This window comes from Durio zibethinus, chromosome 11 (assembly GCF_047325235.1).
Source record: "Durio zibethinus cultivar Kanyao isolate XHJ-2024 chromosome 11, ASM4732523v1, whole genome shotgun sequence".
NCBI lineage: Eukaryota > Viridiplantae > Streptophyta > Magnoliopsida > Malvales > Malvaceae > Durio > Durio zibethinus.
In genome coordinates this window covers 23987559-24014918 of record NC_143172.1, presented here as the reverse complement: position 1 = coordinate 24014918, position 27360 = coordinate 23987559, and the positions used below count along the sequence as shown (strand labels likewise).

The window sequence follows — 27360 nt, the reverse complement described above, 5'->3', positions numbered from 1 at the left end:
GTCGAATTTAAATATTTTTATATCTGGTTCGAGTAGCTCGTGAGTCTAATTGAATTTTTATATTTAAGTATATTTTTATTATTTTAATTAATAAAATATTTCGAATTCGAACATAAATAATCGAATTTTTATCGAGTATACGAATCGAGTTTATTTTTATATATTAATCGAGCGAGTTCGAGTAGCTCGAATTCGATCACGAATCGAACTCGAACTTGAAAAATAAAACTCGATCAAATTTGAGCCGAAGATCGAATCTCAAATTGTGAGTCGAACTCGAGCTTTTCACTATATCAATTCGATTCAATTCGATTACACTCCTAAATGTAATTAACAAATGCTTGTTTAATTAAGGAAAAAAACAATAGAATGAAAATGAACAACTTATCCAGTCAGATGTCACAGACAAGACAAGACACAAAGAGATATAACTGTTACTAGACCGGTTCATGGGCCAAGCCGTTTACTAAGTTCGTTGGTCGGGCTCGACCTAAGCCCAAATCTTAGATATAAATTTTTAAGTTCCGGTTGATCCTATCAGATTTGATGGGAATTATTATTTTAATATAAACTATTTATTTCTTTTTAAATTTAATTTTAAAATATATATAAAAAAATTAAAATAAATTTTTTATATTTTAATATTATTTTAAATAATAAACTGGCTTAATTGGGTTTAAATAGGCGGGTCAAGCTTAATTTTGTACAAAATTTTAAAAAATTAAAAATGCTAATTAGATTAAATTTGATTTATGAACACTTTTATCTATTCGAATAAAAAAAACTGAGAAAAAAATAAAAAATTGAACCATTTTGTTTTGTTGAAATAAGTTTTTATAAAATTCTGTTCAATTTCAATTTGAATAGTAATTTATTCCATTCGGTTTCCTATCACAAGATGAAAAACCACAATTATCAAAATTCGGCCAAATTATTTTTTTATTAATTTTTAATCACTTTTTGTTATTCATAATATTAAAATAAAGGTTTTATTTTAAATTAGTACAAGAAATAAAAATAATATACAGAAATATAAATTTTTAGAATTAAAACCGAATGGATCCAAACTAATGAAATTCGATTGAGGTTTATTAAATTAAAAACGCTATTCAATTCGGTTTCATCCGCTTATCAGAAAATCAAAATAATGCATATTGCTTGCAATTTTTGTTCAAAACCAAACTGGACCAAACTGTTATCAACACAGAAAAGCAAAGTTAAGGGCCCAAATATTCCTTGTGAAAGAGCTGACCCTGCTCCAATGAATCTTTTACAGGGTTTTTTTTTTTTTTTTCCCTACTATAAAACTTCTAAATAGAAATAGTCAAATAGTAGCCATTTCTGATCCACTCTGCAGGAATGGCATCATTCATTCATTGGGTGTTAATTTAAGAAAGAAAAAAAGAAAAAAAAAAGGCAATGAAATGGTAATGGGTAGAGTTAGAAATTGGTGGAGCCATTCAAAAACTGTTGCTTTGATCTGGTTTTTCTCTATTGCTTTGTTTTACTCTCTCTTCCAAATGGCCCTCCAGCATTCCACCTCCTCCTCTTCTTCCCCTTCAGGTAATCTCTGCCACTTCTTTCTTCCTCTGGGAAGTTCTTACTTTCTCATTCCATATTCATTCCTATGAGTAATTAAAGGTGAAAAGAATGAACCTTGATGAAGAGAAAAGATAAGAACTTCTAAGATCTTGTGGAATTTTAGCTTACTATATGAAGCTTGGTTGTTTATCATGACATCCTAATTGGAAAAAAGATAGGAACTTCTAAGATCTTATGGAATTTTAACTTACTATAATTGACATGAAGCTTGGTTATTTATCATGACATCCTAATTGGAAAAAAGATAAGAACTTCTAAGATCTTATGGAATTTTAGCTTGCTATAATTGATATGAAGCTTGGTTATTTATCATGATATCATTTTTCATATGAGATATTAAATTATCCTGTATTTATGAGTTGTTGTTGCTGGGATTTAATGAAACTTCATGTTTTCTTTCTGGGATTTGGGACTTTTGAGTGCTAATGCTGTGTTTCTTTCTTATTGATCGCCAAGAAAAAAGGGAAGATACTTTGTCCTCTTTCCTTTTACTTCTTAAGCATTGCTTTTATAATTTGCAATAAAAGGCTGAACTTTTAGGATGATTGTTTCAGCAACCTTGATACCACGTTTTTTACATGATTTTAGGTTTGAAATCCACAGAACTTCATGTTGCTTGTTGTGAATTGATGGGGTTAATTCATCATGTTTGCCTTAGCTCTAAAACCCTTATTTTTTTATAAGATTTCTATCAAAAATGAAATTTAGAGTTTTTTTAACCAGGCTTTGTGTAAATTAAGGCAAGATTTTTTCAAAGAGGCGAGAATCTAGACCAGAATATGCTAATTTTGTTTGGGACATTTGTATCAGATTCTGCTATTTCAAATACTGAACGTAGATCAGCCTTGTATGATAAAATGGAAAGGGATTTGGATGAGCATGGAGCAGCTTTTCTAAAACATGGTGAAACCTCTCAATCATTGTCACTTTCAGATCTCTTTACTTTGAAAGATGGATCTGTGACACCTGTACTTAAGGTAATATATGAGTCAAAAGAGCTGTAATCAATCTTCCTGTATGAGCAGTGAATAATGGTTTTCCTCAACGTTGCAGGCAGCACATCCTCCTGTACGGGCCAATGTTTTATACATGAGCACAGAATACTCAGTGCCCATCTCGTAAGAATTTTGTGTCCTTTGGATTCTGTTTTTAGTTTGTTGTTTTTATTAAATTTATGACCTACTTGTTTCTTGATAGAACATAGACCTCAGAACTAAAATGTCCATATTAATACTTTTTATCTGATCTTAGTTATGTGTGATTTCCCATTATTCCACATTAGCATAAGTATACACTGAAACATTTACTATAGTAGGTCCATTTATGAGCTCAGTTGTAGTGGTGGGATGAGCTCAGCTTTCTGATATGAATACCTTTTGATAGTTGCAACTGGCTTTCTATAATTTATTCTCCAATATAACTGGTGGGGACTTCTATATAATATCTCCTTTTTATACTTAACCCCTTTTCTTGGCTAGAGAAAGTGGGAAAGGAAAAAGGGGGGGGGGGGGGGGGGGGGGCTAGTCCTTACGTGATAGTCTGATGCTTATGTCATACATTCATGCTTTGCTTGTCACAGGAAGGCTGTAAAACAAGTATTTGATCCATACTTTGATAAAGGTAATCTGTTGTAAAGAATATATATTTACGATGCTGTTTCTTCCACAATTAACTGTTATCTATTTAAATTATTGGATACTTCTTTAATAACAAGAACAGTTCAGTCAGTTTATTTGTTTATTCCTTTAGTTATTTGATATTTTTCCTTTTCTGTATTTATTCTCATGTGTTCGCATGCTTATATATTTTGGATAGCAATCTGGTTTCAGAACTCTAGCTTGTACCATTTCAGCTTGTTCCACGCCTCACATCATATTTCTCCTGTCCCTGCCACTGAAGTTGAGGTAAACTGCCTGTTGGAGCTATTTTCTGCCTCTTTTTTCTACTTGTTAGATGTTGGCCTTAGGTTTTGAGACCTCATTTCTTTTGTCAGATTGAAGTTGAAGCGGCTGCTGTTAGAGCTGTTGCAGAGGGTTTATGCCCTTTAGAAATTGTCTTAGACAGGGTAGTTTTAACTTCAACTGGCGTACTTCTTGGTTGCTGGCAGGTTACTCTTTCAATTATACTCTCCTTTTCTTCTGCATGACCCCTCAACAAAACAAAAGATTTTGTTGTGTACAGGTTAACGCTAATTTATTTATTCCTTTCTGTAGGTAATTTCTGGAACGGATCCCATAAGCATTCGTGCTAAATTGAGAACAGCACTTCCACGAGCACCAGAGAAGCAACTTGTAAGATCCTTATGAAAATTCTAGTTTCTGTTTAACTAGTAAATTATAAATGGCAACATTGTGGATTTCAGGGCTATACTTTTTCCAATATCTTGGCTTTTTAACTTTTATTTGATGGTTTTGGCATCAATGTTGGGTTCTGTTCATCTGGTCTGACAATGATAAGAAATTAAAGAGTACGTGGCTGGTTATAAAGAAAATATTTTTCTTTTAACACTTATCTGCTTAATGTTGCAGTATGATGCTGCTATTCTTCATACATCTTTTGCAAGGCTGCTGGGTCACCCTAAAGCTTCAATCATGGTATTATTTTGAAGTTTTATTTAGTTACAGTAAATTTATGGTTCTCTTGAATTTAACATCTGACTTTAAACTATGCCTGCGAGTAATATACCCAACCTATGCTTGAGGAAATTGAATGCCTTTTTTTTTTTTGCATGAATATAAAAAGTTCCTCAAATTCCCTGTGTTGCCAGTGTTGTATGGTATCAATGTCCTTTCTACGCATTTTTATATGTAGTTTGAGTCATGTCCAGAAGTCACTATCTTCTGAGCCACCTAGTTTTGCTCTACGGTTTTAGGTTTGGCAACTTGTCTGTAATCTGCCAATTTTATCCCACAACAACTAGGTAAACAGGGTATTTTCATGCCTTCACATATTGCCATGACAGTTGAACCGTGAATGACTAAATGGCAACTGCTTTTATAATTTGGGAGAAGCCCATTGGTGTTGGTATGGCACACTCTGGTTTGGTAGATTGATGATTGTCTCTTTGGAAAAGTGTTGCAACTTAATGGACTTGCACATCATAAGGTTCCCCTTGACTCTTGTTTGAGTGAACTGTGACTTTATACCACACACGGGCGGAAGAATGTCTGGCAAAGCTTGTTATATTTAGTGTCATTGTTCTAGATCAAATGGCAAATAAAAGTTGTCATGAATCATGAGATTGGTTTTGAGCTCATATTCTTACATATATGTATACCATTACCATTCATGTCTTATGCAGGACCCTCGTGATACTTCAAATCAGCTCAAACTCTTCCATAATCTAGTCACTCAACTAAACAATAAAATCCGTGGATTTAAGGCAAGTTGGTATACTTTGTATCATTACTTCTCATGTGCATTTTCATGTGTTTGACTAGCTGCATATGTGGGAAATCATCACATGCTACCGTCCATGATCCAACACATTCAGAGGAGGTACCCCTAACTTGACAGTCATGTTGGTTCTTCTCAATGTTGATAATCAAGGACGGAGCCAAGGGGCTGGCGTTTTCAAAATCTCAGTCTTACCTTTCAAGTTTTCCTCATTTTGCTAGAAATCACAATTTAACACTTCAAGTTTTTTACTTTTGTTTATTACTATACGTTGTTGACCCCCCCCCCCCCCCCCCCGTAACTCTAATAATTTCTGATTAGTAACATTCATTTGTCCAATACAAAAAAAAAATCTTGAGTACCTTAAAGTTTTTGTTCCATCTAACATATTGATGAAAACGTTGTCAAGGAACTTAAACTAGGAATGCACAAATCCTCATGTACTAAGCATAGCTTTAGGCTACTGGCAACAACACCATCGTATGCAAATGCTTTTTATGTTTTTTTGGGCATCTACAAATATGATTGGTTTGCTTTTGATGTTCAAATATGATTCAGGCGACGGTGTCGGAGCTGTGGTATGTGGAGGAATATGATGTCTTGGCCCTTGCCTTGAATGGAAGAATGAAGCCGCGCAGGTTCCAACTGGGTTGCTCAATTACCTGAAGTTCCAAATGCAGATGTAATTTTGAGCACATTTAATCTTTGGCAGTATTGTTGCAGAACTATGTTTAAAGCCAATCCTCCCTTATAAATTTCATTTCTCCTACACTGTCTATACTCTATAGGTTGTAGGCAAAGCTGATACCAAACTTCATTGTTCAATTCATGGTTTATTTAATATTTCACTTTGGGACAAAGATTTATTAATCTAATGAAATGTTAAAAATGTTACTCTTTCAAGTTTCAAGCATTCATGGTGTGAAATTCATGATTTAATTTAACTTCTAGAATATGGTCAAGGGCTCTAGGTTTACTTGATGTTTTTGTTATTATTTTTTTTATTTTTACTTTCTGTTTTTTGTGTGTGTGTGTGTGTGTGCAAAGAATAGTAATAAATAAATACTAAGAAAATCAACCAAACCAATCCAAACAGAGTTTAAAATAGCTAGTGCATTTTTATATTTTTTATAAACTTAAAATTTATTAGAATTAGATCTGTGTTTTGTCGTGGGATAAATTTTTATTTTTTTAAATTATGTTTTAAATATGAGAGAAGTAAAATTTTTATATAAAGTTTTAATGGTTGACCATATATAAATAAATATAAATGTATTTATTTTTTAATACAAATTATAACTTAATTATATATAAATATAATTTTTTATTAGATTAAAATATTAAAGAATATTTTTATTAATATAAGACATATATATAACTATAAATTACATAAATAACAAAATATATTCTTTATATATCCTGAGGGTCAGCTAGCATCTTAAATTAGATTTAGACTTTATCCAAATTTTTCAAAAAGACTAAATTTAAAAATTTTTTTAAAGCTACATCCATTGATTTTTCTTTACAAAGTTATCTAATAAATAAAATTTTAATAACAAAAAAATGACCAAAAAAAAAGCCAAATGGATCGAATGTGAATTTAGTAAATTAAGATATTAAATAATATTTTTAATAATATATATAAATATAAAATTAAATAAATAAAAAAATTTATTTTTATGCTCCTTTTATCTCAAAATGTTTGTCATATATTGACTTTCATGGAGTTTTTTTTTTTTTTTAAAAAAAAAAAGCTTTCATTTTAATGTATTTAATATTAAAATTTTGAAAAAAATTTACAAAATTAAAATTTCATGATTTTTAATGTCAAAAGTTAAAAAAAAATTCATAAAAATAATTTTAAAATACAAAAGTAAGAGTTTTAGATATTCAAAAAAAAATCAAACATAATTTTGAGACATCTAAAAAAAAAGATGGATAACAAAATGGAATAGAAAGAGCATAAAACAAGTCCGAGATTTAACATTCAAAATTTTGTTTTAAATTGATTTAAAATAAAAAAATTCAATCTAATTATTTTAAAATTAAGAAAATGTATCAATTGAATTAAAGTGAATCGAAATTTATAAAATATGAATTATTTTATTATTTTTATTTTAATTAATTTTTTATTATAAAATTTATCTAATAAAAGATAAAAATAAAAAAAAATCCAAAACAAGTAAAAGCTTTTAAAAAATAAAGAGGAAGGTACCACGCAAACATTAAAAACAAAGTAAAATATTTTATATTCATCTCCAATTTGAAGTTATTTTAAAAGAAATTTTAATTCGATCTCTTAAAAAAAAAAAAAACACTTATGTTGAACTGTTTGATCATTTCTACTTTCATTAATTTTTTTTAAAAAATTATTTAATAAAAATTAAAATAAATAAAATAAATAATTTAATAATGATAAAAAAAATACCGCGTTGGTTTCTCATCATGCTCCATTCTCCACAAACAAATATCATAATATATTATAATATATTATTTATCAATATATTATAATATTATATATTAATATATTATTTATTAATATAATATATTATTTATTATTATAAATTTATTTATTTATTAATATAATATTATTTATTAAAAATTATAATAAAAATATTGATAAATAATTTTATTCATAAATAATTTTTTTGTGAAAAATATTTTTTTTTAAATTCATAAAATAATTTTAAAAAATAATTTTATTTTTTATTGATTAATAAATTAATTGTCATTAATAAATAATTTTTTTTTATCAAATAATTACTTGAAAATATAAAAATTATTTGTTAAAAATTATTTTTCACCAAACAAGCTAAGCCTTCCATGTTGTCCGATATTACATGCTGGCGGAGGGCACACGTGGTGGACGGCACACGCCCCCTTGCGAAAGTATCCAGTGGTAGAAGTCACGTATTTGTCAGTTTCAATTGCAGCCCTCAGTCACGTATGCTATGCTCTGCCATCTTATGTCCACCACGCGCTTCTCTGTTCCTGTTTAATAAAATAATATATTAGTTATCCGTTGATTTATTTATATTTTTGTTTTAATTTTAAAATTGACAAAAAAAATTAAAATTTTCAATAATTTATGAAATATTATGTAATTAATATTTCCTTTTGTACCATTAGTTTAAAATTTTTGTTATTTTCAACGTTCAATGTTATCATAATCATACTTTTGCTTATAATTTTATGAATTTATTCTTTTTTATTAGTGTATTATCTTATAAAGAATGAGATATATTTTTTTATAATTAAATATCAAAATTCATCATTGATTATAAAAAAATTTAATATTTAAATCATTCAAATTTTAAAAGAAATTTAATTTCAATTTGAATTGATTTTTAAAAATTTAAAATATTTTACATGAATTAAAATAATTAAATTAAAATCTAACACCTTATCATTAGAGATGACAATGGATTGAATTAGACTAAATTTTTATTTGCCTCAAATTTGACTAGATTTAATATTAAAATATTATTTTTATACTGAAATTTGATTAAAATAATATATGTTTAAATTTATAATTGATTAAATAAAAATTTAATTTTTAATATAAAATATTATTTTTAAATATAATATATAATATATAATATATATAATTAAATAAATAATAAAAATAATATATATCGGATTAGATCGAAATGAATTTATATAAAATCTGATCTAATTTTTTTAAATAATATTTGACCTAACTTAAAATTTGATTTAAAAAAAATTAATCTTATAAAATTATAGTAAAACACAATGAATATAGATTAAATTACCAACCTTACTTATCACCGTAAGAATCTAAAATAAGAATTTCATTTACATTTATTGAAAAAATTCCATTTACATATATTAAATTGCATTTATTTATGTTTTGTTTTCTCAACATCCTAAGCTGAGTTGTGAAGCAAAATGGCACACAGCAAAAATGAAGCAGACAAAAGTGAAGAGGTTAAGAGCACGTGTGAAGTCCACCTGTCCTGAGTCAATGCACCATTCGTAAGTTGCCAGCCACGCGCCTCCATGTGCACTCTTTTCTGACACCACACACACTCTCTCCTCCAAAACACAAACTTTTACAAACAAACCTTCCCATCTTCAACACCTAAATTTCCTACAAACACAACAACAAAATTTCCTGTCTTCTGTAACACTATCTCTTTTTGCAATGGTTGTTTCACAATTCTTGTCTTCTCAGTTTTATCTTTTTTTTCGTCTCTAATAAGTTGATCTTGTCATCTTGATGTGGGTTTTAATGGGCTTTTTATTTTTGTTTTGTTGTCTCTGATTTTGATTTTTTTTTTTTTTTGATTTATTGAGATGGATTTTTTTTTATTTTAAGGTTGCCCTTTTCGTTTGATAAGAAAATGGTGAGACTTTGTCTGAAGCTTTTCTGTTTTCTTGATCAAGTTTTTTCAGAAAATTAGATGCATTTTTTTTTTTTTTTGCGGGGCTAAATCAACTTGACTATAGATGAAACAAATGGTCAAATTGGGGCTGCAATTGAAACGTGATTTTAAGTGGTTGTTGTCATCTTCTGGGAAAACTTATTATCTGAGAAAAAAAGCTACTATTTGATTCCTGTTAAACGTGAGCTCTTTGATTTGACAACCATTCAAGTCAACTTTCTTGGTTGAGAAGTAATACCCAATATCTGCATTGCAATTCTTTTCCTTTCTAATTGGTGTCTGATTTATTGGTTTAGTTTTATAAAATCATCAATGAAGGGATAATGAACTTTCGAGATTTTGAATTGTTATTATCTTGGTAATTTCAGGGAATTCTTGGTGTTGTTCAAATTTATTGATATAACATGGGTTCTGATACTCCAGCTCCGTTAGTTGAGAAGACAAATGCAGCAATGGAGACATCTATTGGCAGGTTAGTCATTGAAGATCTTAGAAGCTTTAGTTGCCTTTCTCTTGTAATTGCTGCTTTTTGTCTAAATTCATGGCTTAATTAAACCATTTGTTTCAATTTTGTGAGCCTTGGCTCATTATTATCACATGTGCTTCCTTATACATTTTAGTTTCAAATCTTTTGATGTTTTTTAGTTGTACAACTTGCTGCTTTTGTTTGTTTATGCGCCATTGTTTGATATCTGGGATGCGTCAATTCTTGTTCTAAGTATGCGTTATTTAGGTAATCTCGATAATTGTTCTGCATAACAACATATATTACTTGAAATGACATTGGATTTTCCTGATTTTCATAGTTTATACTATCTTTTAGCTGACATATCTGTTTAAGCATTTTCAGAAGCATCTGGTTCTGGCTGCAATGAAAATATGCAGGTTAAGTGCCTAATTTGTTGATGAAAGCAGCAAATTTTGCTAGTCTGAAAACTGTTTTCCATACAGGTCTTGTGCTCCTAAGACCAAGGGAAAGGTTCCCAAAAGAATTCACAAGGCTGAGAGGGAGAAGCTCAAGCGTGAGCAATTGAATGAGCTCTTCCTTGACCTGGCAAATGCTCTTGGTAACTTAATTTAAAGTCTTATCAATTTCCTGTTCCAGCTTTTCGACATTTAGGACTTACTAGAACTTTGTTTAAATGCTATCATAGAAATGATTCTCATTGATAATTGGCGTAGGTTTCAATTTGTAGAACAAGTCCTTTTTTGAGGTGTTCAAAGATACTGCTATATCTAACTTGAGGAAATTTTTCTGCAGATCCGAATCAGCAGAACAATGGGAAGGCCTCTGTTCTGTGTGAAGCAACTCGACTATTAAAGGACTTGTTTGGTCAAATTGAGACCCTCAAAAAGGAGAATGCTTCTTTGTTATCCGAATCTCACTATGTAAGACCCCTAAACTTATCTTTGATAATTTTGCTGAATGTAGAAAAATGGTACCCCATTTTATTGATACATGCTTTTACTCAACCACTTTGTTATCCGAAATGTGGACAGGTGAACATTGAGACGAATGAGCTGAAGGAGGAGAATTCCATCCTGGAAACTCAAATCCAGAAACTGCAAAGTGAGATAGGGACAAGGGTGGCCAATTCTAAACCTGACCTGAATGAGCCTCCTCTTGACTTTCAGCAATCAGAATTATCATCACATTTTCATGGAGATCATCCTGGTTTGCCTGCTGTAGAACCTGCTCTGCAACGACCTTCTGCTCTCCTTCTTGTTCCCATTTGTCCCGATATGCAGGCTTATTCTGTGCCTGATTCCACGCAACCTGCTGCAGCTAAGCCTAACTCAATTGTTAGCAAACCACATGCTCGGTATCCCACCCCGGCAGATTCATGGCCTTCTCAACTTCTTGGGAAGTAGTCAGCAATTAGGAATGAGTGTCAACTTAATGACAGAAGCCCAGATAACTTGTAAATTTTACTTCTGCAAAATTCCCAACCCTTCCTTTTGGTTAAATTAGGATTGCCACGCTTTCGAAAGCTTGTACGTCGCGTAGTGGGTGAATTAAAAGATGAATCAATAGTGTTTTTCCATGTGCATTGGATGAATTTTGGTTTTTGACTCTGACATGGATAGATGGTGATCAATGAAAAGTTAAAAACTGGCTTACATCCTCTATCTGTCCCTAACATTAGCGGACCACCTTCAACTCCATAAAACAAAGGCACATTTTGAAGGCATTGAAATAACTAAACAACAAAAGTTGTCTGAGAACAATTTAACAAATGTTGATCTGACAACAAAGCATTTGTTTTAAAACGAAAAGCCAAAATGCCATGACACCTACGCGGCTCCTGGGGTGCGATGGCACCTATGTGGCTCCTGTGGAAGCTTTAATTCCCTCCTACGTTTTCAGAACTTGCTAGATAAAGGAAGTGGCAACTCTGTGGTTTCCAATGAAAGAAAGTCCCTTCATAGTATTTTCACTTGGGCTGATTGGTTGCACAGCGGACCCCATCTCCCAAACAAATAAAAAACACCCTCACTGTTTTGAAAGTGAGGAACAGCCTCAACCGTCCATCTTATTCAATGTGAACAATCCTCCGTTAGATTACACCGACAATCAACCCGAAGCAGAGAATAATTGTCTCACGACTTGCTTTTGGCAGCTTAAAGCTTTCGTACACAAAAACGCAGGAACTAACTTGCACACAATCTTGTCACTGAAACTAAAAGCAAAAACAAAGGCAAACCCTACCCTTTGTTTAGTTTTGAGATCAGAGGTTTCAGAAAGAAACAGGACAAAGAACAAAAAAAAGGGCATTGGAGATCAGAGATGGGATCTGGGGCTGGAAGTTTCCTTAAGGTTCTTCTTAAGAACTTTGATGTTCTTGCTGGGTATAACTCATCTTTGCTCTTCTTCTTGTTCTTCTTCTCTTTCATCAACTTTGCTTTCTTTTTTTGCTTCAACAAAGAATAAAATAAAAGCAATTGTAACTTGTTTCCATTAAGCCATTTTATCGTTTTTCCCTTTTGGGTATGTATTTTGTTACTGCTTTAAGAACATAAAAGTAAAATTATAAATTTAATAAATGAACTAAGAGAAAAACAGATTTCTGGGATTATGTCTACTTTTTTATTTCAAGGTAAAGTTCAAGTTTTCTTTGAACTTATTAATCTGACACATCCAAACTTTATCTTTTGTTTCTGAATTTTTTATATTTATTTGTTAATGTGGTTTTTGGGTTGATTTTGCAGGCCAGTTATTAGTCTTCTGTATCCTCTGTAAGTGTATTTCTTTTTTAATTTTTTTAGGGTTTCATTTGCTTTCTTTCTTTCTTTCTTTGTTTTTTTTTTTTTTTTTGTGTACTGTAGTTCAGAAGTTGTCTGATTTTGACATTTACTTGGATTGGTTTAATTGTTCTGTTGTGTTGAATTCTTAACAGATATGCCTCAGTTAGGGCAATTGAGTCTGAGTCTCGTGCTGATGACAGACAATGGCTTACATATTGGGTTCTCTATTCCATGATTACATTGCTGGAGCTTACTTTTGCCAAAGTCATTGAATGGTAAATTTATTTGCTCTTTATTGATCCAGTTTGTATTGCTTTCTTTTTTTCCTGGAATTCGAGTTAACTTCTTCCCTTTGTTTTGGGGTCAGACAGAGAAAGAGAGGGGAGTGGGGGGCTGGAGGGGTTGTAAGACAAGCTTGGATATTCCATTTGAAATATATTGTTCTAGTTGGTCAACTCAAGAAACATTGTTATTGAGCTTATCCAAAATCGGCAGTTTAGATGACCATGTGCATGTGCGATGTATTCTTCAAATTGTTTCTCATTCACCAGAAGAGGAACTAATTATTTAATATAGCTGTTAATGCTTTGCAAGGGTTTCAACCGGCTTTGTAATAACAAACTGATTCTGTAGAAAAACTGGAAGACATTGTGAAATTAAATCAGACTTGGCTATTTGAAGTTTCACCTAGGTGTTAAATATTTCTATTCTTCTTACTGGTTTAATTTTTCGGGTAGTATACTAAAGCCTTCTTATTATTTTTATGCACAGATATAAAACCTGCTATGCTTTGCTAAAACCTTTTAAAACTCTACTGCAGGATTCCCATCTGGTCCTATGCAAAGCTGATTTTCACCTGCTGGCTGGTCATCCCATACTTCAGTGGTGCTGCTTATGTTTATGAGCATTATTTGAGACCCTTCTTTATGAACCCACAACAAACAATTAACATCTGGTATATTCCAAGGAAGAAGGACATCTTCAGTAAGCCAGATGATATTTTAACTGCTGCGGAGAGATATATTGAAGAGAATGGAACTGAAGCATTTGAGAAGCTCATTCATAGGGTATGCCATCAACCATGATTGGTTCAATTTCATTTACATGCTTTTGAGACTTGTCATGTTCACGCGCGGAAGTTTAATAGTATAGTATCCTTATTTTCGGATAGGTCATCCTGTCTTGTTTGTTAATTGAAAGTGATAAGAAATATGGCAATTAACGGATATTAGCCCTGGAAAATTTTGATTATCGTTTAAGCGTTTTCAATATCACAGCTTGTTTAGTGCAACATTTTTGTCCCTTGTTTCGCAGGCTGACAGGTCCAGGAGTAATGGTTACGGTTACATATACGATGATGACGGCTACAGACATTGATCCTTATGGCTCTGAATGTCTTGTATATTTTGCTGTCTAGAGAAAGTCACATGTGCCGGTGTCATCCCAAAATAGACTTTTGGTTCTTGTGAAAAACTCTGAATGCTTGTGTAATGTTATGTAATTATCTTGGGTTGCTTGGTAGATAGTGCAAGGTCCTAAATAATTTTCATATTCGGCATACCTTGTGTTAATTCTAGTCTCCCTGCTAGTTTTCATGCATCTCTTGGTTGCCCGTAGATCTGTCAATTTTAAATATGATATGATAGGACGATATAAAAAAAATATGATATGGTAGGACGATATAAAAAAAAGACACGACAATGATTTAAAATTTTAATAAAAATTATTTATAATTTTGATAAAAATAAAAAAAAAAAATATTTTTTGTGTTTGACGGATCAATGTAATTGTAATACAATAATTTTTTGTGTTTTGTTCATGCTAAATTCTGTTTTATATGTGTTAAATTTGAAATATACAAATTCGATTTGGGAGATGTAGTTGCTGGTTAACAAAGACTATTAGAGTTCTTCCGTTAGTGTTTTCGAATGCTTTGTTATCCTTCGGGGATTTGCAGCCCCAATTTGCAAGAGTTCAAAACACATTATATTTTAGGAAATTTTGGTTTGTAGATTTAGATTTTGAAATTTTTAGATTTAAAAAAAATGATATTAAAAAAAAGAGTGTGATTTTTTAATTTTGTTAATTTTAAAGAATGTAAGATTTGTGTTTGGTTAGAATAATGTAAGATTATTTAATAAAATTATTCATTTAATATTTTGTGAATTATTTAAAATATTTTAAGTTTTACTATATATATAATATATAATAATAAAATTTATATGTAATAATAACATTTTTTAATAATATATCTTCAATAAATAACATATTTTTAAATTTAAAAACGTTGTTTTCGTTAATAAATTAAAGAATTTTAAAAAATAATATTTTTATATTTTGAACAAAAGTAACGGTTTTGTCTTAAAAATGTTGTTAAATTCTAAAAAATAAAAATTTCATATTTTTTACAAAGATCATTTTTCTCTTAAAAATATTATTTTTGTTAAATTTTAAAAAATAACTTTTTTCATAATGTATCTTTAACAAAAATTATATTTTTACTATTAAAAATAACTTTTTTCAAAATTATATAATATATATAATTACAATTTTATGGTAAATAGCATTGTTATTTATATTATCTAAAATGTGTTTAATTGAGATTAAATAAAAAAAAATTATTTTCCTTTCAAAATTTTAAAAAACCTTGGTAATAGTTTTGTATTACCTTATTTTCTCTTTTCTGATACAGTTGGGATTGTAAAATTTTAAAAGAAAATTTTTAAATAAAATCAACAATGAAAAATTAAATTCCAAAAAAAGGACGTTAGATTTCGCAAAACTAACCTCCTTTAAAAGTTTTCAAAGCTATGGCAAAGGATCAGAAGGAAAGGAAATGGATTAACGGGGCCTTGAAAACACTAAACAGCTAAAATCACAATGGGATAGTGTTATCGTTGAAACCGATGAGATATCAATTTGGTTTGGGTTCAAGAAGCAATTAGGATCGAAGTATCAGTTAGCATCCTTTTCAATGGATTGAAAAGGGCTTTACACTCGTTTCATTGCAGATAACGGTTCGGATTGATTTTCAATAAAAATTGCGATTAATGAGAGCAATTTGATTTTCGGAAAATCTAATGACATAGTATCTCTAATATGCTGATTGGAATCGAATTTTTTCCGAACGTCCAATCAAATGTAATGAAATTTTGTCGTAACATCTCTAATCGAACTACTAAATGTTTGTTTTTAGATAATTATGAGCAGGTGGCTTTGATTAAACTGATTCCAGTTGAATTTTGTTCGGTTCCTTGGTATTAGAAATTTCGAAAATTTATCCTTTTTATAGTATTTTTTTAATATTTTACACTAATTTAAAAATAAAATATTTATTTTTATATTATAAAAAATATATAAAAATACAGTTCCCAAACTTTTAATCTAATAACTAAAAGACGCTTAAAGAACATAAAAAATTTGATTTCAAACCAAAACTCTCTTTCTTTTTTTTTTTTTATTTGTATTAAGGTTTTATTTTTATAATATAACCAATATAAATATATAAATACAAAAGGAAGTCAACAGTCAAACTCGGAGGAGGGAATATAAAACATAGAAAAAAGAAAGAGAAAAGCTCGCTCTGATTCTCTTTTCTTCTATTCAGTTATCTTATATTTTCATTTATATATAGTGTTTTTTTAATTTGCAAAAGAATCAAATCTGATTATGCTTTTTGATTCGTTTGTGATCGTTGATTTTAAAGTTATATCCTTTTTCTGTTTTCTCCATACATGACTGTTATTCTGGTTTTTTTGTAAATGAATCTATGTTAAAGTCATAACTTGTTCCAAGTAATGAACTTTTCTAGCTGTGACTGTTGCAAGGATATTGGTTTAGATCGTTTCAGCAGCATGCGATCTACAACATTGACAGCATTGCCTTTTAAAGTAGAATATTTTCCCTTCCATGGAGGTTGTAGATGTTATAGGCTGAGTTACATGTCTTTATGGGACCTTCATTACATTTCACTGTTTCTTTTTTCTTTAGTTTGAGAAGGTTGTCTCCTTATTTCAAAAAAAAAAAGAAGGTTATCTTCTCATCTTCTCATGATACTTTCAAACCTTTTACTCTTTATTCAGTTTGATAAAAATTGCACCATTATCCATATCTAAACTGGTTCTTCCAGCCTCTCAGGAGGTAGCTCCTTTATTCAGTACTCTCTTTTTATTTTTTTTAGATTTCCTTTTCAGATGGTAATTTGGTATTGCAACCAAGTCTATATGTTTTTAGGCCTTTCATTTTCCTCAAATATAATTAGTATATGTAATAGTTTTGTCTCTTTTTTTTGCAGGCCATTACAACCCTTAAGAAAGGGATGTATCTGCTGAAGTATGGACGTTGGGGAAAGCCTAAATTTTGTCCATTCTGGCTTTCTAAGTTATGTTGCCTTGAATCTCCGCTGCATGAATTACTGGTACTTTTCTTTGGTTAAAGTTTTCCTCACTGAAAATTCATTGGATATCATGTTACCCTGAGAACTCTCAGTAATGAACTTTCTAGAAACTACTTTTTTTTCTTCAAAAAGGAATGTAATACATATAAGTGATGAATTAGTGATCAACTGATCATCAAGCAGTAAAAGTATTCTCATCTAAATTGATGTAGCCTGCTTTTAAGTACCTTCTATCAAAAGGCTTTTATCAGTGGATTGTGATCCGTTCATCTCCAAACCCAAAAATTTACATGTGAATTTTTTTAGTTTTACTTCAAAAATTAAGCTCTTTTCTAGATGAAGGGTCGATAACAGATTTTGGCCCTATCATGGCCGGATTATCTTATGGATGATCTAAATGCAGCTTTACCCTTAAGGTTCTCAACCTAAGTGACTGCTCTGGAGTCTGGTTTGTGCACATATGCATGAATCTGGTGTTCTTGTGCTTCTTTAAGCCTTAAACTGCTTTCATTACATTTGATGTCTTATCAACTTAACCTCTTTTGTGCACGTATAAGAAGGGAAAAACCAAAAAAAAAAAAAAAAAATACTAAAAGGGGATCAAGGAAGATAGCCGCATCAGTTTCTTATGAAACAAGCTTAACCTGATCAATTGCCATATCTAGCAACATTCTAGCAGTGTTCTCTTAATCCTTGGACCTCAGGAAGATATATGCTTTGCTCCATGTCTTTCAAAACTAACTTGTTATCATGCGAATATGACTTAAAATACATTTCCATTGCATGATACTTTAGAGTTATCATGTTTAAGTTCAACCTTTTATTAATCTCGTGTATTGTATTTCAGTTTGTATTTAAGGATTACTTAGAGAATTGAGAAGGGGTTGAAAATTTTGTCAAGTTCAAATGTTGGCAGAGAATTTAACTTTATGTCATTATATGCATTTCACTTTCTTTCTAGTTGGGATGGCTTTTGCTCCATATGTGAAACTGACTCTACTAGGAGTAATTGGAGCCAAATAACTTTTAAATATTACAGTATCAAATATTAAATATATGAGTTAAGCCAGATTGTGAGAAGGTCCTTAAAAGAACATGTAGAGCAACAACTGATAGTAGTTTTATTTGTTTGTCTTCGAGGTTTTCCACCTCTATTTCTTTCTGTAAAGCATATATTGCTATATGAATTGAACAAGTTGTGCAAAATCCAAGGAACCTTGTGTACAAAGTTACAAATTAATATGCACATTCTGTAAGGGTGATTATAGTGATTTAAGATAATTTTTTTTCTACATGCAAGGATGAGGTTGATTTGGTACTCTGACAAAAAAGAGAAACAACTCAAACTAAGCCATGTTTCAAGGATTATAACTGGACAGTGTACCATAAGTCCGTATATCTGTTAATGCCTTCTGCTGTTGATCTGTATATTTAACACAGAATTAACCTAATCTTAACAGAGTTTTAATATATTCTTAATATGAAGCCAAAATTTATGGATAAAAAAGTTTGACAATGGAAGCTACTGAATGTTTTAGGAGAATCTAACCAATTCTACATCTACTAAGAAGTAATATTTTATAATGCCTTCTGCTGTTGATCTGTACTTTTATGTGCTCACTTTTATTACATATCGAACTAATTTTAACAATATTAATATGTACCTAAAGAAAGTGAGTGTGAATATATCTTAATATCAAACCATTTGTGGACAAAACTAAGTGTGAAAATTGAAGCTACTGACTATTTAGGAGCTCCTAAATCCTAACCAATCCTATATTTCCTATAAAATTTTTCACTATCAGAAAAATCTGAACTATGTACCTTATCTTCTTGAAATGCATTTGTTAAGACTGCAGCAGTCTCAACAGGAGGTAAAAGTAACAAAATTTTGCTTGCATGGTCTTGCAGGCAATATTCCAGCGCTGCCCTCAGCCTGATAAAGAACATCAGTCATTTTCTCTTATTTACAGCAACAGATCCTTGGATTTGGTTTGTATTCTGTCTTCCTTTTGACCTGTTAATATCTCTTTTTAGATTATGTTGACCATGACTGCACTGTTTGTCACTTTTCAGTTTCAACTGTACTGTTTAATATATGCATAGCAGAAGTGCATGTTCATCCCATTCATAACATTATAATTTTATCCTGGATCCATATTAAACTTGTTTTGAACCTATGAATTTTAAGACTGTATCTTGCTTCTCAATTTTTCTGTCTTATTATTATTCAAGTTGGTTTTAGTTTTTGAAATTCACAGTTTCAGTGCTGAACAGTTTAATCTCATTAGTGGTGTTGAGGCAAGAGTCCTTATGTGTGTATAAAAGTCTACCACTTTTGTTTTGTGTTTCTTAGCTCTCTTTCCCCAAGCAATGATCGGGATTTTGTAGAAAAGGAGAATTCAATTTCTTGCTTTTCTATTCCTTTCGTTACCTTTTGTGCTAGTAATGAACAAAGGAAATGTGTTGCTGCATTTTGCTACTGTTTCATGAATTACTAATTCTGTTTCATTTTGATTTGTGAATGATTATTAATTCTTTTTCTTTTGCTTTCATATTTTATGGTTGGCAGAATATATGGAGAAACTTCTCATGTACATTGGTTTAAAACTCACATTTTCCAATTTTTGTCCTTTAATATACCATATATTTTGATTTTGAACTTTGATTTTATTTGTTATCATAACCTGAATCCCAATACATAAAAACTACCTCTAATTACTGGGCAATGTTAATAGATATGCTAGGACAGAGATGAAGCTGAGATCTGGTTTACTGCTCTTAGGGTCTTAATTTTGGGAGGTGACAGTCGCGGGCAAAAAAATGATGCATCAAGTGATAATACATCATCAGAAAGTCCATGTAGCTATACATAAAGAACTGCTCTATCTAATGTGTCATCTACAAGCAGCGATATCATGTATAAGGTTTCCTACTGTGAATGCAAAATTCAATCATTTGCTATTTTCTTTATTATACATTTCCTTGTTTTGCTTATTGTAGGATCCCAGAGATAGCCAAACTGTTTCACTCCCATATGAGGGCTCTCCTCAGCATAGACTGGAAAAAGCTTTTTCTGAGATTTTAACATACACTTCTATAACAAAGGCCTTAACTCAGACTGAGTCAGTTGCGAATCATTTCAGTTCATTATCGTTGGGGGGATTAGATAACTCCTCTGTTGTTGATTCATTTCGAAGTAGTTTATCCAGTGCAGTGTGTTCATCCACCCAGTGATCTTCTTTTGAGGATTGTGATGTATTAGGTGATGTTTTTATCTGGGGAGAAGGAACTGGTAACGGACTGCTTGGTGGCAGTGTGCATAAAACTCAAACTACTTCTGCTACCAGAATAGCTGCACTTTCACCCAAGGCTCTTGAATCAACTGTGCTCCTAGATGCTCACAATATCTCTTGTGGAAATAAGCATACTGTTTTAGTCACAAGACAGGGGCAGATCTTTAGTTGGGGTGAGGGAAGTGGTGGCTTGGGCATGGAGTTGAAGCTGATGTTTCTCAACCAAAGCTCATTGGTGCTCTTAGTGCGTCAACTATTGGATTAGTTGCCTGTGGGGAAATTCATACTGGTGCTGTAACACTTTGAGGAGACCTTTATACCTGGGGTGATGGTTCTCACAATCTTGGTCTTCTAGGGCATGGTACTGAAGTTAGTAAGTGGGCTCCTAAAAAGGTAAGCGGTGAGATGGAAGGTATGTAAGTGTCATATATCTCTTGTGGAGCTTGGCATACAGCTGCTGTTACATCAACAGGTAAATTATTTACATTGGACGTGGAACTTTAGGAGCTCTAGGCTATGGGGACCGTAGTAGCACAAATATTCCTAGAGAAGTTGATGCTCTTAGAGGGCTACAAACGCTGAGGTGTTCTTTTGGAATTTGGCACACTGCTGCGGTTGTTGAAGTGCCTGATGATATTTCTGGTGGGTTTTCATCTGGAAAGCTGTTCACATGGGGTGATGGGGAGAAAGGGCAGCTTGGACATAGTGATAAAGAACCCAGATTAGTACCTTCTTGGGTAGCACTGTCAGATATTGCAAGCTTTTCTCAAGTGGCCTGTGGATACAGTATCAGTGTTGCTCTAACTGACACTGGGAAAGTGTACTCCATGGGGAGTGTTGATCGTGGACACCTTGGGAGCTCTGGAAGTAGCAAGCTTCCAACTTGTGTCAAAGGAAATATAAAAAACAGCCGAATTGAAGAGATAGCATGTGGTTTTTATCATATTGCTGTTCGCAGTTCAGACGCTAAGGTTTACACCTGGGGAAAGGGTGGAAATGGTCAATTAGGTCATGGAGACAATGCAGACAGGAACATTCCCACACTTGTTGAAGCTTTGAGAAGCAAACAAGTAAAGAGAGTGGTATGTGGCTCCAACTTTACTGCTGCCATTTGTTTTCAAGACTGGGCACTAGGTGCTGATCATTTTAACTGTTCTGGTTGTCAGAATCCATTTAGTTTGATCAGAAAGTGTCATAACTGTTACAACTGCGGGCTGGTCTTTTGTAAAGCTTGCAGCTGTAAGAAATCTCTAAAAGCTGCTTTGGCTCCTAATATGAACAAGCCTTATCGGGTGTGTGATGATTGTTTTACAAAATTAAAAAGGAAAAAGGAATCTCATTCAACTCCTGAACTCACTAAGAGTTCAAGGGAAAGCATACATCAGAATGGTAATGAGTTACCAGAGAAAGATTCTTCGAATTCAAAATCTCTTCGTAAATTAGCCAGGCTTGGCTCATTTGATTCATTTAGACAGACCAAGAGCCGGAATTCCAAACATGATAGGAGAGTATTAAAGTTCCAGTGGGAATCAAGCTCTTTATTTGGAAATTTTATGAGAACATCAGCTTCTTCTCCTGGTTCAAGAATGGTTTCTCAAATATCATCTCCTCCTGCGAGGAAGTCGAGTCCAGCTTATTCTATTACAAGAACTTCAATTCATACTGATCTTGCAAATCCAGAATTCCTTCTTGATGACTCAAAGCACTCAATTGAGTACCTCAACCAAGAGATAAGTATATTAAGAGCACAGGTAATTACCATTGCTTCTCAATTATCAGAAACATGCTTTAGTAAATAGTGAAGATAGAATAAAGATACAAACTACATTCTCTTTTGTTTGGGGGGTGGGGGTGGGGAATTCATGTAAAAAAAACAAACTACCATGATTTTTTTCAACATTTTATGTCAAACACTTGCATACCTTGACTCTATTGGGTATCAAAGATGATTAGGATTGCTTAGGTGTGCATAAACTTTTATTTACTTTTGCGGGTCTCTACATGAGTTAATTTTGCATTTATTATTCACTTACATTTGGGGTTATCAATTTTATCTTTGATTTTTATTCTGTAGTTTATTCCAAAAAAAGTAATTTCCTGACAAATACTCCAAAACGTGCTCTCCTTTTTCCATTCTGATATGTAATTTAGGAGGATAGGGGCTATTCTAGAGTCATTTATTTTTCTGTACCTTTAAATGTCTTAAAGTATTCATCAGTTACTGAAAAGGGAGGTTATATTGTCACAAAAGAAAAAAATGAGCCATGGCACTTAAGTATTAGTAATCAATAGACACCATGCCTACCCACAAGGGGTTGGTTCCGTTGGTAAGAGTAGAAGATCCCTTTCCTTGTCATCCTCAGTTTGATCCTTATGGGGAGTGCTCCAACAGTAAAATTTTGAATGCACCAAGCTGATGCTGGGAAGTGTGCCCTTAAGATCACCCAAGGTAGGGACTAGGCCCAGGCAAATTCCTAGGGATACCCCTGACTGTATTACCAAAAAAAACTAGACACCCCGCCTTGGTTGCAGGTGTTCCTATGAACCCTGCATTGGCACTTGATTCAGTATGAACCAAGAATTGTCACTAGTGCATATCTCGCATCCATTTTCCATGGAGGAAACTATGTTATAGCTGCAGTGAATTATTATGGTAATATGGCTTGCAGGTTGAGGATCTTACTGTCAAATCCCAAGTCCCAGAAACAAAACTTGAAACAACATCAAGGAGGTTGAAAGAGGCAGTTGAGGAAGCTGAAAAGAACAAGGCTTCAAGGGAAGTAATCAGATCTCTAACAGCGAAGGTAAAAAAAAAATATCGGTTCTGCTATTGCACTTGAATATAAGCTTTAAACTGGACATTCCTGAATTTGATTGAACTTTTCTTTATGTCATCATGAAAGGCATAGTTTATTAAAGGTTGGGATTAGAAATATGGAAGAAAATATCTGGATTCTGGAGAAACTGTAGCTGAAAGGATTCCAAAGTACAAGAACTTGTACTGAATATGTTAATTATTATATTATTATCAGAATAGTGGTATAAGCATGCAGGAACTTAGAACATTTTTCACTAATAAGCTAAATGTTGTTTATGAACACACCTTACTAGTGTTTGAATGTAGAGATGTGGATTGCATTTATGCAGCTATTGTCTTTTGATAACCCTTACACTGGAAGCTTTTATGCAAATAATTACAGTTTGGCAGTTGGCACTAATACTATGCATATATACCACTCATATGCTTCCTTTGGAGAGGTTCCAACGTAAAAGCACATACGAGATGCACTAAGAATAGGAGCTGCAGGGAGACCTCCACATATGCTTTATATGGATCTTGTGGACCTTCCACCCGTCGCTTCTTCAGTTAGAAAAGTAGTGACTAATATTTTGGAGAAAAAGAAAAACAAATTACATTAGTAATTTCATTGTTTGGTTACCCAAATAATTGAACACAGCCTCAAAATAAGACAAACATGGACACTAGGTACTCAAAAAATGGTGGAAGAAATTTTATTCTTCCTCAAAGAGCATTTCTTTCAATTTATAAAACCTAAACCCAATAGAATAGAAAAAATTTTGGAGAGACGCTTGTGCATGTGAAGACCGACCAGAAATGTACCTATGCAAAATTTTACGTAGATGGCATTGATTTTTACCCTATGCACTTTTATTAAATGTGTGCATACAAACAGGTTTATACATATGCGAAGGTCCTGGCTTCAACCTTACTGGTCCAGTGCTTGTTGATGATGGCAAAAATGATACCATTATTTAATGATTCTTAGACGCCATTAAGGCTCCATTACATTGTCCATGTAACTTGAGCTATGAACAGAATGATGAAATACAATTATTATTGGGCTGCTTTCTTTTAATATTTGGCATTATGTTTATCCATGTTAACAACAATGGATATTGATTATTACTATTTTTTGGCAGTTGAAGAAAAGGGCAGGAGGAGCAGCCGAACAATCAACCGCACCTAGGAACTCAATTTAGCTTGCTGAATCCACATTTTTGTTCAGGGTCCAACCTATCTCAGAAGCATGGCTAGCCTAAATAGAATGAAAGGTCCTTTTACGGACGCAACATCTTGAGTATGATGTTAAAGTAAACAGCACTGAGAGATTGGATGGCAAATTAGTGGATAGTAAAACCCAAACGTGGCATATATAACTCTTACCTCTTGGTCTGCAGTTAACTATTTGAGACTTTTCCACTCAGGTACAGGCACCTTCTTTTTGTTTAAAACATTTTATTTGATGTATGTCTGAACTGAAAAGCCTATGAATCACTACCTTGTCTTGCTTTAAGAACTATAATATTGTATAAATTCTAGTAGCGTCGTTTCAAATACAAACACTTATACATTCTTTTCATTTTGAATATTTTCTAGTCTAAGAAATAAAATTGAGCGTTTCGAGGAAATTATTCTTGTATTATGCTTGGGCATATGTGTGTATATATATACACACACACCCTTTGCAGTTCTGTTTTATGACCTGCACAAGATCTTTTGTCATATTTCTGTGACCTGTCATACCAATATCATTGGTAATGTCTGAATTTGGCTGTTGTTGGAATAGAATGAGTTGGCCAATATCTTTGGTGGACTTGTCAGTCCTTTTGTGTAACCACTTTCATGATCACATATTTCAGTATTTCTGTTTAGATTAATAATTTGCCTGAATGCTTTTCTACTGTCAGGAACATGGGATGACCAATCAAGGAAGGTATTTGATCAATGCATGCATCTAGAGGAAAGAACAAATTTTGTCTGCCAATGTCAAAACATAAAAGGAGGGACAGTAAGATTCCACTCTCAGGAACTTCCACCTATTGTAAGCAGTATCTTTATTTGTTTTGTGGAGTTTGCAATCCTTAAGAAAGGAAATTGTCCTCATAACACAAGCCGGTAGCCGGTAGGATGAGAATTCTAGAAACAAACTCAATAGGAAAGAAATTTGTACAAGTAGCCAATTAGCACACAAATTCTACTACATGTAATGTAAGTTTTTTTCTAGTAAATTTAAAATATTTCATAGGTTTTTTTTTTCTCCTATAAGTCGTTTTCCTTCATTTCAGTGATGGAACTTGCTGGGGGCATAGGTGGTTGTGGGAGGTCAGCTCCTGGTTTTGAACCCAGTTATTGGTGCCAAACCACCTGGCACGTTACCACCAGAGCAGAAGGGTGGTTGGTATTTGCTACCCTTGCCTCTGTTTCTGAGTTTTCGATTTCTGCGGCTGTTTCTTTTCTTTTTCTTTTTTTTTTTTCTTTTCTCTATTCTTTTACTAAAATAATTAAAAATTCATTAATTTTATCTACTTATTTAAATAAATTTTTATACTTTTATTGCATAGAAATAAGTTTTTGATTTTTAATTTGTATTCAAATAAGTTTTTAACTTTTAATTTATTCTTAAATAAATCTTTAATATAAATCAATTTTTTGTTTGAAATTAAAACTTATTTAGATATAAATTAAAAAATAAAAACTCATTTGAGTATAATTAAATATAAAAATTTATTTAAGAAAGTTGGAATAGTTTAAGAGTTTTTTATTTTAATTAAAAATTTTTATTTGTTTCTAATGAAAAAACATTGCACAAAGATAGTTTTAATCATAATCTCAAGTCTCAACTAAGAGATGGCTCCATCCAAGTCTTTCAAACATTAATTTCATTTCCTTATGTTGATATTTCGAGTAAGGAAAATAGGTTGCTTTACATTTTTAGGGCAAATTTCATTCATGACATTTAACTTTTTCATTTTAGCGACACTTTAGTCCTTAATTTTTTATTTTAGTTTCACTTTAGTCTTTAATTTTTAAATTATTCAATTTGAATATTTAAGCTTTTAAAGTAGTTTCATTTTATTCGTTTCATAACATTATTCTACTAATAATTGAGAAAACTGTCTGTGGAATGTCAATGGAATGTTAATGCAAATGCCACTTAATCTATAATGTGAATTAGGTCAATTTTAATGGAATAATTTGACAAAAAGTTTAAATATAATTAGATCTGATAATTTGTGTCATTATGTCATGCAAAATATTATATTCGTGTCGTATTTTACATAAAAATTATGTGTTATAATGCGTATCGATATAAAAATATAAAATATAAAATATATATTTTTGATTTTATTAAATATATTATGATTTTTGTAAAATTTTAAATCGTGTTTTTTTTATATTTTTTATTTATGTTATTTTTGTATCGTATTATCGTATTTTAAATTAACAAATCTAAATATAATCATTTTAAAAATTTAGAGACTTAAACTAAACAATTGAGTGGCCTAAAGTGAAATTAGAATATAAAAAATTAAACATTATATATGAAATTTGTTCCATTTTTTAAGTACTGATTTTTAGGTCACGTGCGTTATGTGATGTTACATTTTAATTATTTTTAAATTATTAAATAATGTATTTTTTAATAAAATTTACTTACAATTTTATAATCGAAATTTCCTTAGCTATTTAATTGAACTTACTATCATAAAGTGAAGCTTTCACATTGGACGATATAATGATAGGGGTTCCATCAAAATTATCTTCAAACAATTGATCTTCCTTTTAAACAATAACTTTCCACAAAGTTAATGGCACATGTAACATTTTATATTCAAATTTTATATACAATTTAAAATTAAAAAATATATATTGTATAAAATGTAAGCCAAACAAATAAAGAAAAATAAATAATTACCTATCATTGACAATGACAATTTCTCTTCTTATCCATTCACTTTTTATTTTTTTTATCCAACGATAATTTTACATGTTCCTCGTACCTATCCTATTGGTAATCAAATAATATTTAATTATTTAACATTAAAATTAATAATTTAAAAATTATTAAAATAACAAATTAGAAATATAATAGATATTCATACCTATTTTCATGTATACTGTTGGGGGCTGTAAATGGTACTTATGTTCCAGCAACTACCATATTCTGAACCGCAAGATTTAGGCTGTCTTTGGATTTAATTGGGGTTGTAGTTG

General features: G+C 31.5%; 3 protein-coding genes and 1 pseudogene across 4 annotated transcripts; all 4 read left to right on the top strand.

Annotated features, from left to right (window-relative positions):
• Positions 1–1278: 1278 nt before the first annotated feature.
• Positions 1279–5901, top strand: LOC111291287 (uncharacterized). Its single transcript, XM_022882934.2, has 10 exons — positions 1279–1563; positions 2413–2579; positions 2656–2720; positions 3182–3222; positions 3418–3506; positions 3596–3709; positions 3816–3893; positions 4131–4196; positions 4904–4984; positions 5557–5901. Exons 1-10 carry the CDS (start codon positions 1425–1427, stop codon positions 5662–5664), a joined length of 948 nt encoding a protein of 315 aa, XP_022738669.1. The 5' UTR covers positions 1279–1424; the 3' UTR covers positions 5665–5901.
• A 3115-nt stretch (positions 5902–9016) lies between these two features.
• Positions 9017–11449, top strand: PYE (basic helix-loop-helix (bHLH) DNA-binding superfamily protein). Its single transcript, XM_022881776.2, has 5 exons — positions 9017–9166; positions 9773–9876; positions 10356–10471; positions 10666–10793; positions 10905–11449. Exons 2-5 carry the CDS (start codon positions 9809–9811, stop codon positions 11274–11276), a joined length of 684 nt encoding a protein of 227 aa, XP_022737511.1. The 5' UTR covers positions 9017–9166; positions 9773–9808; the 3' UTR covers positions 11277–11449.
• A 508-nt stretch (positions 11450–11957) lies between these two features.
• Positions 11958–14249, top strand: HVA22A (HVA22 homolog A). The gene is made up of 5 exons (XM_022881779.2): positions 11958–12254; positions 12615–12641; positions 12803–12925; positions 13471–13717; positions 13965–14249. Exons 1-5 carry the CDS (start codon positions 12193–12195, stop codon positions 14025–14027), a joined length of 522 nt encoding a protein of 173 aa, XP_022737514.1. The 5' UTR covers positions 11958–12192; the 3' UTR covers positions 14028–14249.
• A 1931-nt stretch (positions 14250–16180) lies between these two features.
• LOC111290574 (PH, RCC1 and FYVE domains-containing protein 1-like) lies at positions 16181–25722 on the top strand (annotated as a pseudogene). The gene is made up of 8 exons (XR_016346540.1): positions 16181–16574; positions 16945–17067; positions 18958–19038; positions 20050–22093; positions 23012–23146; positions 24285–24569; positions 25053–25353; positions 25431–25722. The product of XR_016346540.1 is annotated as a PH, RCC1 and FYVE domains-containing protein 1-like (transcript).
• The last annotated feature ends 1638 nt before the right edge of the window (positions 25723–27360 follow it).